Here is an 18359-nt window from a genome sequence, read left to right as displayed (position 1 = left end):
GTACTAGCTACTCAGTTTCTAGGTAACACATTCAGATGCTACATACTTACTGCACAAGGAATGAAATATTTATCCTACTTTAGAGCAAAGCTTTCAGTTGCCTGGCGTGGGCCTGTGGGCAGAGCACAAAAGATGGCTGTTTGGCATCTTGGGAGAGGATGCAATTTGGGCTCCTCAGTTCAAGAGAGACAGAGAGCCACAAGGATGACTGGGACATTTGAGCATCTTCCCTGTAGCGAGAGACTGAGAGACCTGGGGCTGTTCAGTCTGGAGAAGAGAAGGCTGAGAGGAGATCTCATCAGTGGCTATAAATATTGGAGGAGTGGGTGTTAAGTGGATGAGGCTAATCTCTTTTCAGTGGTGCACAGTAATAAGACATGGAGCAATGGCTACAAACTTGAACACAGAAGGTTCCACCACAACATGAGGAGAAACTTCTTTACAGTAAGGGTGACAGAGCACTGGAACAGGCTGCATGCTGGGGTGTGGAGTCTCCTCCTCTGGAGACATTCAAAACCTGCCCGGATGCACTCTTGTGTGGACTACCCTAGGGGATCCTGCTTGGCAGAGGGGTTAGACTTGATCTCTGGAGGTCCCTTCCAACCTCTAACATTCTTTGATCCTATTAGCTCCATCTCTTTTGAGTCACAAGTAGCACCAAATTTGCACTCTGCAGCCAGGGATATAAAGGTCATTTAAATACCACAGTGTGCTCTGGCAACCAATTCCACCTCAGAACACTCCTGTTCCCAGCCTCACCTTTTTGGTAAATCTCAATGAGTAACAAACCAGGAGGAAGCCTAGCTGGGCCTTTTCTTTAGGATGTTCATGTGCTGTTCATGTTCATCCTCACCTGCTTTACCTCCTCTGATGTTGAGATTTTATGGGAGTTTTGTATGCAGATAGAAGTAGCTTGGGGTCCTACCCTGCTGCTGCTGTGTTGTGAAACCCAAGCATCCCTAGAACACAACATGCTTCTCACAAAATTAAGCCAAGGTTGCTTCCAATCACTTAGCAATTATCCTTTTCTACACTGTCACTTCTCACTGTCAGCATAATGGCCTTGTTTCTACATAGACACAAATCTGTAGTCAACCCCTGCCCAGTTCTCCACTCTGAGCCTCCCTAAGCCAAAGCTTTCCACAACCTCCCCCCAAACGAGATCAAACCCCCCCCATACCAAACCTGAGTGACAGCTTAAAATAGAGCTTGCCAGCTGCAGGTCTCACTCCCTGGCAAACATGAGATAAGGGAGCCCATGCTGGGAAGGGAGAAGGGAAAGGAGGAGTGGGCTGGACAGCCTATGCTGTTTGTTTATAAAGGGGAAGATGTAGACATTCTGGGAGTGAAATAAAAAAATGTTCCATTTTATGGTCCACCTCCTGGACCTCTCCAGCCTGTGGAGGTCTATACTCTGTGGTTTAAGACACCCCAGTGTCTTTAACCCATGACAATCTTTAAAAGTTAAGTTAATCACTGTAATAGGTCACATTTATTCTCCTGCTGTTCAGAAACACCAAGATTAGTAGGAGAGCCCCAACAGTGGTCTTTAATGGTATCAACCAATTTAAAAAACAACATGAAACTGAGAACAAACCAGAGGACTGGGACCAGAGAAATTAAACTTCTGGAGCCTCCAACACAAGAAGGACACAGAACTGTTGGAGCGAGTCCAGTGGAGGGCCACAAAGATGCTCAGAGGGCTGCAGCAGCTCTGCTATGAGGACAGGCTACAAAGGTTGGGGCTCTTCGGCCTGGAGAAGAGAAGGCTTTGAGAAGACCTTATAGTGGCCTTCCAGTATCTGAAGGGGACCTACAGGAATGCTGGGGATGAACTATTTACAAGGTAACGATAGGACAAGGGGTAATGGGTTTAAACTTGAAGAGGGGAGATTTAAACTAGATGTTAGGAAGAAGTTCTTTACAGTGAGGGTGGTGAAACACTGGCACAGGTTGCCCAGGGAGGTTGTGGATGTTCTCTCCCTGGAGGTGTTGAGGGCCAGGTTGGAGACCTATTCTAGTGGAGGTGTCCTTGCCTATGGCAGGGGGGTGGTTTGGAACTGAATGATCCTTAAAGTCCCTTCCAACCTAAACCATTCTATGATTCTATGAAATAGGGTAGCTTGCAAATAATCTCATCACCCTGACTGATGAGGCACTATGTAGGTGTCCAAAAGACTGAAAAGTTCAAAACAGCAGTATGAATACAGCCTAACAGTTAAGCATGTGCCAGTATGACTGTGCAACCCTAAAAACTGCAATGCACCTGAGAAAGAAAAGTGAGGTTATGGTAGAAGAAAATTGAAATCAGCATTGCAGGTTATAACCATTCATAGAATCACAGAATCAGTCAGGGTTGAAAGGGACCACAAGGATCATCTTGTTCAACCCCCCTGCCACAGACTGAAATTTTCTAAAGCAGCTTGTAAATCTACAAGGAGGACTTCTGTAGTAGGACTATTAAATTTATGCAATTTCACAGCAACTGGATGCACTACTGCACTACTATGAGTTTGCATCAGGCTGTACTTTACCAAGGTTTCAGGAATGCATTTAAAATACAGAACTGCATGGAAAGAAACCTGCATGCAGGCACAATTTCACATGTCTGTTAGTAAATTTACATGTCCTCTGTTAGTAAATTTACATGTCCAAGAGTCCAGAAACTCACTTAATTGATTTGAAACTCACTTAATTGATTTAAAGTCTCAGTTAATTTTGAGGTTACCAGCTTGATTATCCAAAACATGTGGATGCAGCATAAAAATTACAAATCTTGAGTCGATGCCTAATTTAAGGATAGATCACTAGATGTTAGGGTTTGGAGGAGATCTCCCTAGATCAGAGTCCAACCCTCCTGCCAGAGCAGGACTACAGAATTTAGCTCAGGCAGGCTAGATAAATATGTATTCAGACTTACAATTATTATAAGCACACAGTATTAAGTACCTGAGTTGGACAATAGCACTGCTTCTACAGATGCTGACACACAGAGCTGCAAGCTTCCCTCCAGCATTCCATCTAGTTACCTTCATTTTTCCCTTATCCTTACTGTTGGATTTGTGTGCAAGGACACAAATATAAAACATGCAAAAAAGGAATTATGTTGTGATATCATCTTCATCAAAACTTTAACCCCTCAATTCTATCTTGGAATCAACAGAATAACTATTTTCAGTTCGATGTTTTGGTACTACTCAGTGTTCATTCAGGTCAGGATGGTCCTGTGTTGTGGCAGCTGAAATGCAGCTCCACTGAAGTCAATGGATAAATGTCTTTTAGCACAACAGGAACAACAAAAGGACCTACTATTCTACATGCACAGCTATTTGCACAAAGGTAAACTTCAAACTTCACAGGATTCCACTGTTTGAAAAGACCATGGGGAAAAAAAACAGACAGAAAGTCACAAAGTATTTGATACTTTTAGCATGAAAAGTTCTGAGATGCTACCAATTTTAGCATGTTTCTTGGCTGGATAGTCCACCTGTGGAAGGAACCTGGTAGAGCCATAATAGTCCATCAAAGGGACCAACCTCTTAATTTTGATAAAATTATGTGAACTAATGATGATTTAGGGTAGGACCTCCCTGCCCATGGCAGGGGGGTTGGAACTAGATGGTCCTTGTGGTCCCTTCCAACCCTGACTGATTCTATGATTCTACAGTAGTGGTTTTCCACTACTAAAGACAAAGTGCAGAGCAAACCAAGGAACACAGTGCTTTTAAGTACCTTTCTACAGCAAAAGGACCTCTTGTTTCTTCTATGACTGCTTGGTTTCTTCTGATCAGATTAGGTGACTAAATTCCCTCATGAGGGCACTGGAAGACAACAGGACTGAAGCTCTGGGATGAAGTTTTGTTGTTAATGGCAAGACTCTTCTTCCAAAGGCAGGGATAGGTGACAAAGTTGGAAGCACTGCTGCATTTGCTGGTAGAACACCCTGAGTACACTGCATTACAGCTTCCTATAAAGTCATCTTTTTCTTGAAATACATCCTCTGTTTTCATGCTTAGCCTGAACTCAAGCTTGGTATCAAGATCTGCAAAATAAGGCACAACAGCACTTAGCATGACAAATTCCACATCAATTCAATCAAGCACTTCACCAGAGGCCTTCCAAAAGTATTTCCTTAGACTTCTGCTGAGAAATCATACATTGCTGAAGCTACCTCCTCTGCAAACACCTTTTTGCCCAGTCTGAGGCAGACAATTACGTATGCTGTACCTTCACAAGCCCTCACAGACACCAACAATTAGAGTTTACATCAACTGCTACAGTATTTATTCCACTCACCCCTCCCAAGCTGCATGTCAGGGCAACTGATTGATTTTAGTGCCACCTTTCTCAATTCCCAACTTCTCTATCAAATCTTAGCCCTTCTTATTTGCCTTCTGAAGAGTTACTAAAGACAACAGGCTCCTGGCAGAAGACATTCCCAGTTCAAGTGCTGTTCCTTACATTTAACTTATTCCACACCATGGACTGACCATACCCTCTTGGCAGTCTTATCTGAACTATAGTCAGACCTCTGAAATGACATGATGGGAAGCAAAAGCCACCATTGCTGCCATATGGGACCTATCACAAGAGCTGACATGCATTTGGGCTCCCCAGTTGAAGAGGGACAGGGATCTGCTGGAGAAGGTCCAGTGGATGGCTACAAGGGTGATTAGGGGACTGGAGGGCATGGCTGATGAGGAGAGGCTGAGGGACCTGGGGCTGTTTAGTCTGGAGGAGAGAAGACTGAGAGGGGATTTGATAAATGTTTATAAATATCTGAATGCTGCCAGGAGTGGGGGGACAGGCTCTGATCACTGGACAAGGAGCAACGAGTGTAAATTGCAGCAAAATAAGTTCCACCTCAACACAAGGGGGAACTTCTTTACTGTAAGTGTCCCAGAGCACTGGAAGAGGCTCCCAGAGAGGTTGTGGAGCCTCCTTCTCTGGAGACTTTCAAGGCCTGTCTGGATGTGTTCCTCTGTGATCTGTATTAGATAGTATTGTCCTGCTCTGGCAGGGGGGGTTTGGACTTTATCTCCTTGGGTCCCTTTAAGCCCCTAACATCCTGTGATTGTAGAGTAGGATGTGTATCTTATCTCTGTGACACTGGGAAACAAATACTGCAGTTACATGCAGGTCAACAGCAGTATTGCTAGATTTTGCCTTGGCAACATACCATCAACATGAGTTTAAACTGCTTTTAGTACCTATGATGTTTTGTTCATTTCCTAAATTGCTCGTAATCAAGACTAGTCAAAAGGACAGACAGATTGCAAATGCTTCCAGATTTGACACATACTTAATCTAAGAGGGAAAATGTCAAGCACATATCTTGTCAGAGTGGAACTCATGTAGCTCTTCACTGCAATGTACTGCCCAAAGGGTGATAAACAGTAGAATCATAGTTTAGGTTGGAAGGGACCTCAGAGATGATCTAGTTCCAACCCCCCACCATAGGCAGGGACACCTCCCAGTGGAACAGGTTGCTCAAGGCCTCATCCAACCTGGCCTTGAACACCTCCAGAGAGGGAGCAGCCACAACCTCCCTGGGCAACCTGTGCCAGTGTCTCAACCACCCTCACTGTGAAGAACTCCTTCCTAACATCTAGTTTGAATCTCCCCTCTGCCAGTTTAACCCCATTACCCCTCATCCTGTCATTACAAGACCTTGTCAATAGTCCCTGCCCAGCATTCCTGTAGGCCCCTCTCAGATACTGTAAGGCTACTACCTGGTCTCCTCAAAGCCTTCTCTTTTGCAGGCTGAAGAGCCCAACTCTCATAGCCTGTTCTCATAGCGGAGGTGGTCCAGCCCTCTGATCATCTAATAAGTCTTCTTAAAGCTTTGGGTACAAGCTGTAAGATGGCAAATGTAGAATTCCCTCGAGTTACACTTCTGAATTGTTGAGTATTTTAAGGCTGTTTCTGACAATAACCTTAATGCAAGACACTGAATACCTCTTTATCAATAAGCTGGAAGAAAAGCCTGTAAGATCATTTTGGAATACACTAACAGTGTACAGGCAGGTACAGTTGAGGTAGAGTTAGTGTATAGTGTAGCTTTAAAGCAGGAGTTGCTCCTTTAAAAACCATTTTGCCAGTATTACTGAAATGACACAGCATTAAATCCTCTTGAACACTGAAGTGAATTTTGAAAAGTAATTCCAGGAGTCCTGTGAGGAAAAAAAAAAAAAGAGGAAAAAGAGGTTATATTTTGCTGGAGTACTAATTATTGGGACAACACTGAATAGCCTCATTGTTAGTATAGAGACATTTTTAACACTGTTGTTGTACAACCACTAGTTAGTTGTTTTCAAAGACTAAGAAACTTAGCATTTAACCCCTTTATTTGTTGGAGGAACAAGTTGTTTGTGTGTTCTCTTGGGGGCTTTCAGTACTTAAGCAGGGCCAGTGAGAAAGAGGAGGACAAACTCTTAGCAGGGCCTGTTAACAAAGGGTAATGGTTTTAATCTAAGAGAGTAAAGTTCAGACTAGATGCTCAGAAGGATTTATACAATGAAAATGGTAAAACACTGGAATGGGTTGCCCAGAGCAGTGGTAGTAACCCCACCCCTGTGAACATCTAAGGTCAGGTCGCACAGGGCTCTGTTAAAGCTGTTAATCCAGTTAAAGATGTCCCTGCTCACTGCAGGGCTTTTGCACAGGACAACCTTTAAAGGTGCCTTCCAACTCAAACCACTCTAACCATTTCAAGACTATAAGAAGCAATATGAACAGCAAAACAAGCAGGAATTCTGTCTACGGAATTCAGCTGTATGCCTCAAAAACCTGACCTTGGGAGTGTAAATGAACACACATGGACTGCTTTCTAAAGTATTTCAGCAACTTAAGCATGCAGCTATGTTTAGAAAAGACAAGTTCTTTTCTTCATCTTCCACACAGTATAAATTCCATTGTTACTGCTCACTTAGGAGTAACACACTTTTCCTATAATTTCATGAAACTACATGTTGCTAGAAACTCAGCCCAGAATGAGGCAGGAGACAGTGATTACATCTTTCTTTCTTTCTTTCCTTCCTTCTAGGAAAAAGTAATTTAGATTTCAGGTCACTCAAAGTTGGGAAATTCAACTTTGCCCTAAATGCAGAGTGGGAGAGAATCATAGAATCAACCAGGTTGGAAGAGACCTCCAAGATCATCCAGTCCAACCTAGCACCCAGCCCTATCCAGTCAACTAAAGCATGGCACTAAGTGCCTCATGCAGTCTTCTCTTGAACACCTCCAGGGATGGTGACTCCTCCACCGACCTGGGTAGCACATTCCAATGGCACACCCCCATCCATAAAGGACAGAGACATCTCACACAGAAACAATGCTGCAAATTTATTTTCTTTAGTCTTAAGAATTTATAACCTCAACTTTGTTCACCCCATATAAGACATTTTCAGTAGTAAGAGATCCTCTAGTTCCCATACTATACAATTGCAAGTGAAATGTGAAGTTAAAAAAAGAGAAAACAGGAGCTCACATTAAGGATGCTTAAAATACTGCTCAAAACCAGTGGCTTTTCATCTTTTTACCTTCACATTCTGGAAATCTTCTCTGCAGTCCAAAGAAATGGGATCACAAACCACCCAAAGCAGGCGGAAGAGGCACGTGAGGTGGGAGAAACAAAAGAAATGCATGTCACATGAAAAAAGGGACACTCTTGCAGTCACCAAGTCCAAGAAAAGCATTTGGCAGGTCTTTCAGAAACACACACTGGTTGGTGTCCATCCATCCCGGCTGGGTCCATGACTCACAATCCATACTACTTAACACCCTGTGTTTGTACTTGTAATATAGAGAGCACATCTTTTGTACAGCACATAACTCCTTGCCCCAAAGAGGCTTACAATCTAAGTTCACAAAGAATGCAAGAAGTAGCTGGATCAAGATCTAACAAACGAAGAAGACAAGGAAATAATTTTGTAAGGGATTAAAGTTGGATCCCATTGCTAAGTGAGGTAACTTTGGAACATCACTGGCAGTGATGTTCTTAAGACACACGTAATTTTTTAGTTGGAAGCTTTTCCTGGTGATGAAAAACTGTTTTTAAATGTTCCAAATGTCTTAGAAGTAATCAAAAGTTCTCAAAAGTAGTCTTGTTGGCGAGACAAAATATTCACTTTAGCTAAACACTTCAGACATGAACTTATTCTACTGGAAAGATAAGGATGTCACAGAAATTCAGATCTAAGTGTGACATTTGACTGTAAAAGGCTTTTTACATTTAAGGTTAAGATGTTGAAATTCTGATAAAAGAATCCTGCTGCTATCAACACAGATTTAACACTAAAACAGTAATATGAAAATAGTACTGTTTTTAAAATGCTTTTAACTTTAAAATAAACTATGGACAAGACACAGTCGGCTTGAAATCAACATTCTTTAACTACAGCAAGTAACCCACTTCTCCCACTTTTTCAGACACTGCTCTTGTTACTTGGCAGTTAACAGAAGTGATTAGTCCAAAGCTTTTTAGTTCTGTTGCAATGATTTTTGTTGTTGTTTTGCTTGGTTTTGTTTTGTTTTTTAGTGTTTGAGTTGTATTTTTTTTGCCCTCTACCAAGTTAAATTGTATTTTTAAAGGCAAATTCTTATTTTTTATCTAGTAATTGGCAAGACAAAACTGAAATGTGATTTATATGTAACCTTTGTACCCATTTAGCTATCATTTCTTAATCCCTTTACATGCAAACAGAAAATATCACCTCTCATGCAACTATGACATCTGTGTATTTCAAACCAGGGAATCTTGCTTTGGATTATACACATAAGCCATCTGCCACACTCATGACATTTAAACAACACCCTCCCCCCCAACTACAATTACATGATTACCAAAAAGAGAAGTACTTCTTTTCACTGTAACAAACAGCACAACCAGCAGAAAAATCTGGCTTGAAGGAAGGGAAGCAGAGGTTCACATAATTTCATTTAAGCACAGAATTGAGAGTGACAATAAGAACTGCTAACAGGTGATCCATTTAGTTTTGAAAGGTACTCTCAAAGAAATGAAGCCAGAAACAAAGACTAAAGAACTGTACCTTTTTTTGGACACAAGTCAGTAACAGTATTTACTTTTTATAAGTTACATGTGCATTAAAGTTGTTGATAGGATACAAAAGGAGTATAGCCACAGATTACCAAGAGACTTTGACAACTTCTGACCAACATCTAAAAAGATGAGGGAAGGAAATGGTCAAGGGATTATGATCAACTGTTTCTCACACAGGCCACAAAATGAGGGAAAAACTGCCCTGCAGGCCTGTAAGGAAACCCTCCCCCCCTACTTAAATGAGTTTCAATTCCCAGGCAAAGATGAATCAACAAAATCAAAATATTGTGCTGTTTTATTGGTGTAAAAATCACACAATTGCTAGTTCTGATTCTGCAGAGATACATCCATGCAGTTAAACATCTATGATCCCACAGCCAGAAGAAGCCATTAAATAGAATATCTGCTGTTAGTCAGCAATTAATGCAAATTTACACATGAGATCAAAAGGTGTGTATCGTACAATATACAACAAATCCTAATACAGTACATCAACCTGAATAGCAGGATACACTCAGGGAACTCTGTTAATAGTGAAGCCTGTCTATATGCCAGAGAAATAAGGCCTGGAAACAAGATGACAGAAGGTACCCCCAGAATTCCTAAAAAAAAAAGCAAACTCTTCATTTTTGTTTAATTTTTTTTGCTGGGAATTAGAAGTTCATAGAGGTATTGACACATTACTTGACAATACAGTTTGTTATAGTGAGGACTGGTGGATGTGATGTGTTACTAAAAGGTAATGTGTGAAACATGCAATTACAGGTGGTGCTTGGGAAATGTGTCATTACTATGTTGGGGACTTACACCCAACTCTTTTCACAAGAGGGAGGACTGAAAAAGGTCTGATTGGTTACCAACTGCGCCATAGATATGCATGCAGGTGAACAGGGATCATGAATGGGTAAAATGTGAACACCTGGCAATCTGTGGTTACATACTCTATAATAATGTATGCAACAAAAAAAAAAACCCCACAAAATCAAATCCAGATGAGACAGCAAACAGCCTGCAAGAACTCTGTCAACCTGAATAAGTTGGTTTATTGCAAAGAGCAGGCTTTCTGGAATTGTGAACTCTTTTCCAATTGTGAAAGGCATCTCGGGGAGTGACATTGGTTGATGACAGGTTATCAGTTTTCAGTCTTTTCTGGCACAATAAAATAAATGCCATACTGAAAGAGGAAGGATTTATGTGCTTGAATTCTTAAGTCAAATGGATCAGCGATTCTCTTCTGCAAAGGGGAAAAAAAAGAAACTACTAAAAAATTCCAGTTGAAAATTTTGGTGGCAAACTAAAGTCCAAGAGAAGTCATGGATGCCCACAGAAAATGATGTGAGAGGCAGTGTCACATTCGAGGAAAAAAGGCTTTGTTTTTCTGTTCTTTCTTTGTACTGAAATTAAAGTACTTAAATACAAAAGTCAACAAATTGACAAAACAGAACCACAACATTTAATGCAGAGTGCACTGAGCTAGATGCATGGATCTTTAAATAGGCTTTGAAACCAATACCCCTTTCATAATTAGTAAATTCACAGTTAACGGCAGTAGGCTTAGAGGTGAGAGAAGGGTCGAAGTTGTTCCAGTTGGACTTCCAGGGAGATTCTCTCTTCAAGAACGTCCTGCAAAAGAAAGATTTTTTTTCTACTGACTCTCCAGAGAGAAGGAATACTTTAAAATTTCTTCATGTGATCAGGACTGGTAAACATCAGCTTCAGTTTTCAGAACTGACATCTTTTGTATAGGTGATCCTGCTCTGGCAGGGGGCTGGGACTAGATGATCTTTTGAGGTCATTTCCCAGCCCCTAGCATTCTGTGATTGTGGAATGTGGAGAACTCCTCCCAGAGCAATGAGTAGAAGACTGGCCAGCTAGTAAGCATTCACAAATGGAAATCAATACTTACCTCAAAGGTGGATTCATTTACTATTTTTGATGTCTTTCAAATCAGCCAAACCCACAAATCTGTTTCTTGCTGCAAACCCACCTATAATACTTTCAAATGAAGTCTAACATGTTAAGAGGGTAAAACTCTCATCTCAGTTAAAGGATGGGATGCTCATTTTTTTTCCCTTGAATTTTTCCCCTTACATAAGTTTTATGCACCTTGAATCCCACATGGTAACAGATGAAATTCAAGTTAGTAGTTGGTTAGACTTGGTTGGTTGCCTTTTCCAAGCTGAACGTTCCTGTGAGTCTATGTGTTTTACAAACAGTTTGCCTTCCAGTCCTTACAGCACCACACAAATTCATGCTTACCTCTAAGATGATCTTTCTTTTAAATTTGATAATTAAAATGAGCTATCTTAAGAAAGGTTAAGAAGATGACAAGAGAAAGATGCTGCCTACAGATAAAGCCCACACATAATAGCTGATTTGATAAGCAGGTTACTGTTACTGTTCTTAAGCTGTGAGTTTTGCATTAATAAAATTGCAAATGTTTTTTAAAGACTTTAAGGTTTCTGATTTTACTTCAGAAGAAAGGAAACTCTATCAGCTGCTCTAAATAAAGCTTTTGAAGTATCTGATGACCACAACAGCTACCTCAAATTATTAATACTAAGGTTTAAGCATTTTCATTTTCCAGGCAGCTGAAAGCAAGCAAATACATTGAAACAAATATGTTTTGCAGTAGTAATGTCTGTCGCAATCAGGTAAATTCTATGATCTAAAAGCCTATTAAATAGTATATATTAGTGTCCTCATTGGTGTGCAGAGATGGCTGTTAATGTGCATCACTAACACCTTGCCCTCTCAGGCTGATCTCTTAAAACAAATGAAAACTCTGGAATTACCTTTAGTTGCTGCTGTAGTTCACTATTCAATCTGGCCAAAACAGTGTTGGTTTCCTTGTTACGTCTGATTGATGCCTGAATTGCCTTCTTGTCTTTCCCCACTGATCTGAGAATATATTAGAAGTACTGTAGTAAGTCATTGCATCACTTCAGCTGAACATTTAATTTCATTCTCCTTTTTCAAATGAGCAGAATCTTCTTTTCCAATAATTTTTTTAACTTGCTACACTGTTAATTTTCCCTCTTCTTCCTGGCTTTTGTTCGCATGGAAGCTACACATACTTGGGTTCAATGAAACAAAAAACTGTACATTTTAAAAACCTGTCACAAATAATTTTATGAAGTCCCAACACATAGCATCACATTCATTTGTCTCAAAGTGACTAATGGAATAGTTTGATCTCACAGGAGGACATGAAGACTGCACATTTTGAACTGTTCATAGCAACCATTGCTTAGAATAAACACTCTATCTTAGTACTTCCACCAGTTGCAGGAGTTAAAAAGAGTTCATACTTCAAGAATAAAGGTTTCCCAGTAGGAGAGGCTTCAGGATGATCTTGTTTAACAAACACACACAACCAAAAAACCAAACCCTTTAAATTGTTAAATTAATCTAATTCAAGTACATGGAAATTGTTTGCAACTCCTGGAACAGAAAGTGTGTATGGTGTTTAAATGTAAATTTTCCAGTAACAGATGTATTTATACACTTCTTGGGTTACCTAGGAATAGATGGCTGTGAAGCAAGAACAGCAGCTATGACACCTGTTTTCTGTGTATGTTCCTCAGCTTCAGGTCTTAGCTCATCTTCTGATTTTAATCTCCTTCGAATAGGCTTTGGTGGTGGAGCAAGTGGGGTAGTGCCTTTGCCCTGAAGAGGAGAACACAGCCAATTAATTCTCACATACTGCACTTTACTTGGATTATAACCTGGGAGCTTGTTTGCATTACATGTGCTTAAGACCAGTTACTGAGCTAACTGAACTTACAACCCATCAGACATTTCCTGCTAGGCATCTAGCTGCTTTCTCATACAGTCTGTAAAAAAACTTTACTAAATCCTAGCCCTTGGTGAAAGGGAAGGAAGCTGCACCACACTGACAAAGATCACCACGGTACTACTGACAACAGAATCATACAATGGTCCAAGCTGGAAAGGACCTCCAAAGTCATCTGGTCCAACCTCCTCTGCAGTCAGCAGGGATAACCTCAACTAGATCAGGTTGCCTAGTGCCCTGTCGAGTCTCACCTTGAGTATCTCCAAGGATGGGGCCCCAACCACCTCCCTAAGCAACCTGTTCCAGTGTTTCACCACCCTGATAGTAAAGGACCTGTTCCTAACATCCAATCTAAATCTGCTCCTCTCTAGCTGAAAGCCACTGCCCTTGTCGTGTCACTGCAAGCCTTTGTAAAAAGTCTCAAACCAGAAATCTGCATCTCAAAGGATGCTTTTTCCTCAGTAATTATGTCTGTAACAAAAAAAGAGCAAAGGTTAACCAAGTCCTGCACTAACATTTTTACTCCATTTCAAAAATTTGAATGCTTAGAAGTATGTTCATTTTCTGCTATTTCAACGCTGAAGCTAATTCTTGACATCATCTGATGCAAAAATTCACCATGCCCATCTGAAGCACATACTGGACCTAAGCAAACTGAGCACAAGTGCAGGAGTATGAAGCTGCTGTTGCAAACCAAACCAGACATTTCATAGATTTCAGACAAGTGTGCTCTCCTTCCAAGTATACTCAGCATACCGCACTAGCGGGGACACTAGCAGGTGCTTTGTCTTCAGCTCTTCCATCTGCTTTGGCAACTCTAAGAGAACTTGCAGAATCAGAGGGCTTTTCAACCTAAAAGAATATAAAATGTGTTTAGGAAACTACTCCTTGGCATGTATTTCAATCAGTAACACATGTAATAAATACAAGTGTGCTGTGTTCCTGACACTCAAATGCAGTTAATACCTAAAGTTCCAGTTTTCTTTAGAAGCACAAGCTGGAATACAAGAACACCACCTGCTTAGGAGATAACTCATCTCAACTCAACCTGGTCACAAGCACCTCAATAAAAAGCTGTACTTCCACAATCAGTAGTCAGAGCTGTCTTTTGAAACAGAAATTAAGATTCAACACAGACCCTAAAATCACTGAAGACAAGAGGGTTACTTGAAAGCACTCTGCTCTCAGGCATACTACTCCAGATGTTGGAAGACCTCTGGAATAAAGTCAAATCCCCAATGTCACAAGGCACTGTACGGTACAAAAGATGTGGCCTGATGATAAACTGCCACAGCAGTTTACTGCCAAAGGTTAACCCCTCTGATGCCACACAAAGTGACTGTTGGCTACCCACCTCAGCACCAACCAATCAGCAAGCTTAACTTGTGCAATTTTCAGTGGCAGCTGAAGCGAACAGCTGAGTTTGCATGGAGAGTGTTCAAATGGTCCTACACCACTGACCTTCCCAAGAACATACTGCTGGTAGTTGGGAGAACTTTGAAGTACCAGAGGTATTTTTGAAACAGAGGATAAACAAGTGCCCCAGAGAATTTGCAGTCTGGATGAAGACTACAAATTATGAAAGGAAAACCTGAATTAATGTAATAGCAGTAAACTATTATGACATTAATGGGAATCAACCCTGGGGCTTCTGAACTTTTGCATCCTGTGTCTGTAGTAGGAAGCAAGGTTTTGTAAACACTTCTAAAGCACTATTGTAAAAGGGTGCCAGAGCTCTAATCACTTTGGCTGTTTGTCCAATGGCTTAGAACAAAACCAAATTAATGACATTTTAGCAGATGTTTATGATACTTGACAGTCATCTCATTTATTAAGACAGACTAATGCTTAGCAGTACAGCATTTGGAAGGCTGGCATGAGTGAGCAGAAGTTTTGCCTGTGCCAAGTCTCAAATGCATCAACACATCTTTGGAATTACGCTCAAGAACTGAGAAAAGAAGTAGTTCTTCTGCCTAGGTGTTTGGCAACTACTAAATGTGTGGCAGTGTGTAATTGCTCTCTTGCTACAGACTGGGACACCATAAAAAAGCCCCACTGAGTTAAAACCGCAGAAGCAGGTTTTTAACAAAGTGCTACAACTACTGGCAGTATTCAGCCACTGACAGGACTTTCACATCAGCTCACCTGCAGCACTTCCGAGTGCGTTTCAATTTCATCTTCTTCCTCTTTGTTTACGCCTGAAACAGCAAATGCCTCAAACTGGCTGAAGTCTGCAAAATTTGGCTGTTCTGGTATTTGTTGAGGTGAGGTACTGGTATGAGCTATTAGGCCTTCGGCATCTACTGGGCGATGCACATGAGGACCTGCACCCTGCAGTAAGTTACAAACGGTTTTAGTGACATTGCTCTTAACAGAGTCATCTGATGCAAACAATCTCACCAAACAACAGCATGTGACAGAATGTGCCCCTTCAGCAGACAAACATTCATGTCCCATTGTGTGCTAGTTTGAAGCAGGGTAGAATGTTTTGGTGAGAAGAACTAGATCATAGGCTGTGAAAGGAAAACAGTGGTGATGTCTGCTCCCCTCAGAGTCTTGCTGAAGAAGAAAGGAAAACATTAGATAACACTCTGGCCATTTTGTCTCACTCTGCCTTGGGCTTCTGACTGAGCTGCATCTCCCTAACCTCACCTTCCACTCACCTTTGCTTCTTAACCTCTTGGCTGAACCTCTATTCTTCCTTAGGACTGGGGTAAGGTTGAGAGGGGCAGGGGGAAGGTGCAGGGGTGGTTGAGAGCCCCTCCTGGGGACTCAGGTTTCTGGGAGGGGAGTTGTGTTTCTGTATTACCTTTTCCCTTGTATATTTCTGTCTCTAACTGTATATACTGTAAATATCTGCTTGTATATTGTGCCAGCTGTAAATAAATAGCTTCATTTATATTCCCAGAGCTGGCTGAGTCTAGTCTGGGTAACTTCTAAAGTGTGGGGGGGCAGGGAACACCCAAACCATCACACATTGGTAGGACAAAATGCATCTCAAACTATAACCTATGTTCTATAAAACCACAGAAATATTTAAGAAGTTGTTCTATCAGATGTGCTATTATCCAAAGAATGAAACCAAAGGTGGATGCACCATAGGACTAGATACTCATAGGACAGATGACATTTCTGCTGTAACAAAGTTCATCCTGGCTCTGTTAGGCTTGACACAGATTTTCTGTTTAGATCCATAGGAAAACATGTTTATGTAATCATTTTGTATGGAGTAAGTCTGTCACCACACCTTCTTTCCTTGCTGATCATTCCTGAATCCACTGACTGACTTCAAATGATGATAATTCATATTCTAATGAATAACTGTGGCCAAAAAACAACTGAAAAGCCATTTTATCTGTCCTTTGTTAAATCTGCATAGCAGTCAAAAACAAAAACAACTCCTGCAAGATCTATTTTCTACCAGATCAGCTAACTGAACTGACTCAGACCAGGACTGCAACGATCACCAAAGTCTATGGCAACAGAAGAAGTGCAATCATTTCTTTTGGAGCAGATGTGTTAGGTAAAACTGTAGCCTGTGCCAGACAGACTGAAGACAAACACTTTGCAAAACTCTGAAAGACTGCTCTCTCAGTCTGGTATAGTCTATTAGCTACACAGGAACAGGTAATGAAACGAAGAGTAACTTTCCTTTTTCCCCCTCCAAATCAGAGCTCCAGAGCCACTCATTACTCCTCATTTTTCACTGTGATCCTTTCCCATGATTCTGTCAGAAGCAATTCTTTATTCAGGAAAGGCCAATGTTTGGCTATAGTTTGAGTTTTGCCATCATTCACAACCTGGCAGCTTAAAAAAAAACCCCATGCAATGGCACTCATTTTAGAGTCCAGTAAAAATTCAGCACTAGATAAAAATGATGCAGAGTTAGAGCATGGTTTTTCAGAAGCGACTACATCACCTGTGAAGGCTGTGGTCTTGGAGGCACTGCAGGGGGATAGGCAACAACTCCAGTCTGTTGCTGTCCTGTAAGAGAGGCATCACATTTGACCAAGATTATTACTCTTCACACAGAAGTGCTGTCTAACTTTTTGACTTGTCAGCATAGATCAAATACAGGATTTCTTAATCTATTAGCCTGTCATAGAGAGGATTGTCATTGTAATGTCATCTCCTTTCAAATTTGCAGTAAGACAAAACAAGGAATCAGAGCATGGAATCGTTCTGGCTCAGAGTATGGACAGGTACTTATTTTGCTTTTATCCTTATTACAAACTCTTAGCACTTCCTCATACTTTGTGATCCTGAACTGAGAAGTGTAACAGTCAGAAGTACAATAAAAGCCCTTAAACAGAGCATTACAAGTCATCTTCAATGATTTCCTCACAATTGGAATACTTAGCATCCATCTCTACTGCATCTGATAGCAAAATAACTCCTCTTGAAAATCTACTGGCAGTTGCGATTCATTGCACTACCACAATGTTACCTCCTGTCTTTGCTTCCCACACTCACCTGAAGGACTACTATGGCAGCAGAGTTTAGAAGCTGATTATCTGGCTAAGCAAAGTGAAGTACAATTTTTAACACAAACAAGAAAATCAACGACATTTTCTGCTTTTTCATTCAAAAGCAGCACTCTATTAAAAGCAGACTCTAAATCTTTCTTCAGAGGGGAAAAAAGGTAGTCTGCTTCCAGAAGACACATGCTGAAATACAGAACACAGTGTATCTACCTGGGGTAACTGAAAAGGATCTGTTCATATCTAAGGATGATGATCGAGAGTGAGAAGGATGAGGCCTTGGAGGGGGTGGCGGTGGGGCAGTGTTATCTGGAGACGTTCCTGAATGTGATCTGCAAAACAGAGAAGCTTCTGTAATGACTTTACACAGCTACAACAGATCTAAAATTTGATACTTCTTCAAAGTATGCAATTCAAAAGAAGTTTGACAGGTGGAAAAGAACCTGATTGCCACTGATTCTGAAGATTGAAAAAATCAGTATTCAAATTCTGGTATTCATTGATTTACCAATCTTTATATATTCCTATTTACTTAAATCTGTTATGCAAATTATTCTTTTATTATGAGAAGCAATTTATCTATGGCAAACCAAGAACTTGACATACATCTCAATGGTTAGGAACAGAGAGTCCTAAACATGATAATTCCATCCTGATGGTAGTTGCTGTAACTTGCAAAGTATCTAAGGTGCAGTCAAAATCCTCATTAGGCTTGAAATTAAGTTCAATACTGCTGAAAAAGATAGTAAGTTTCTATTGCCTCCATGTAAATAGAGTTTAAGCATCTCAGGGCATGAGACACCTACTTACTTCTCTGCCTAGGTCTTCCAAATCAATATCCCTGGTCTGGAGCCCTCGATATAGGAAGGACATGGACCTGAGGGAGTGGGGCCAGAGAAGGGCCAAGAAAATCATCAGGGGGTTGTAGCACTTCTGCTACAATAACAGGCTGAAGGAGCTGGGATTGTTCAGCCTAGAGAAAAGAAGGCTCCAGGGAGACCTGATAGCAGCCTTCCAGTAC

At 41.0% G+C, this 18359-nt stretch overlaps 1 protein-coding gene across 5 annotated transcripts in view; it reads right to left on the bottom strand.

The window, feature by feature from the left end:
* Positions 1-7329: 7329 nt before the first annotated feature.
* The window catches only part of REPS1 (RALBP1 associated Eps domain containing 1), a 67409-nt gene continuing 56379 nt past the window's right edge, over positions 7330-18359 (bottom strand). For 4 of the 5 annotated variants that reach the window (XM_064169481.1, XM_064169482.1, XM_064169484.1 and 1 more), the window contains 7 exons: positions 17552-17670; positions 16777-16841; positions 15003-15188; positions 13614-13709; positions 12582-12730; positions 11857-11962; positions 7330-10684 (listed from right to left, as the gene is read on the bottom strand). In XM_064169481.1, the coding sequence (XP_064025551.1) occupies positions 10616-10684; positions 11857-11962; positions 12582-12730; positions 13614-13709; positions 15003-15188; positions 16777-16841; positions 17552-17670 (790 nt within the window). In that variant the 3' untranslated portion in view covers positions 7330-10615. The remainder of the gene's footprint in view (positions 10685-11856; positions 11963-12581; positions 12731-13613; positions 13710-15002; positions 15189-16776; positions 16842-17551; positions 17671-18359) is intronic. The other variant, XM_064169486.1, reaches the window with a different exon arrangement.

Source organism: Pogoniulus pusillus, chromosome 31 (assembly GCF_015220805.1).
Source record: "Pogoniulus pusillus isolate bPogPus1 chromosome 31, bPogPus1.pri, whole genome shotgun sequence".
NCBI classification, from domain to species: Eukaryota; Metazoa; Chordata; class Aves; order Piciformes; family Lybiidae; genus Pogoniulus; species Pogoniulus pusillus.
Note: the sequence above shows the minus strand (reverse complement) of the source record. Positions and strands in the feature narration are given on the sequence as shown.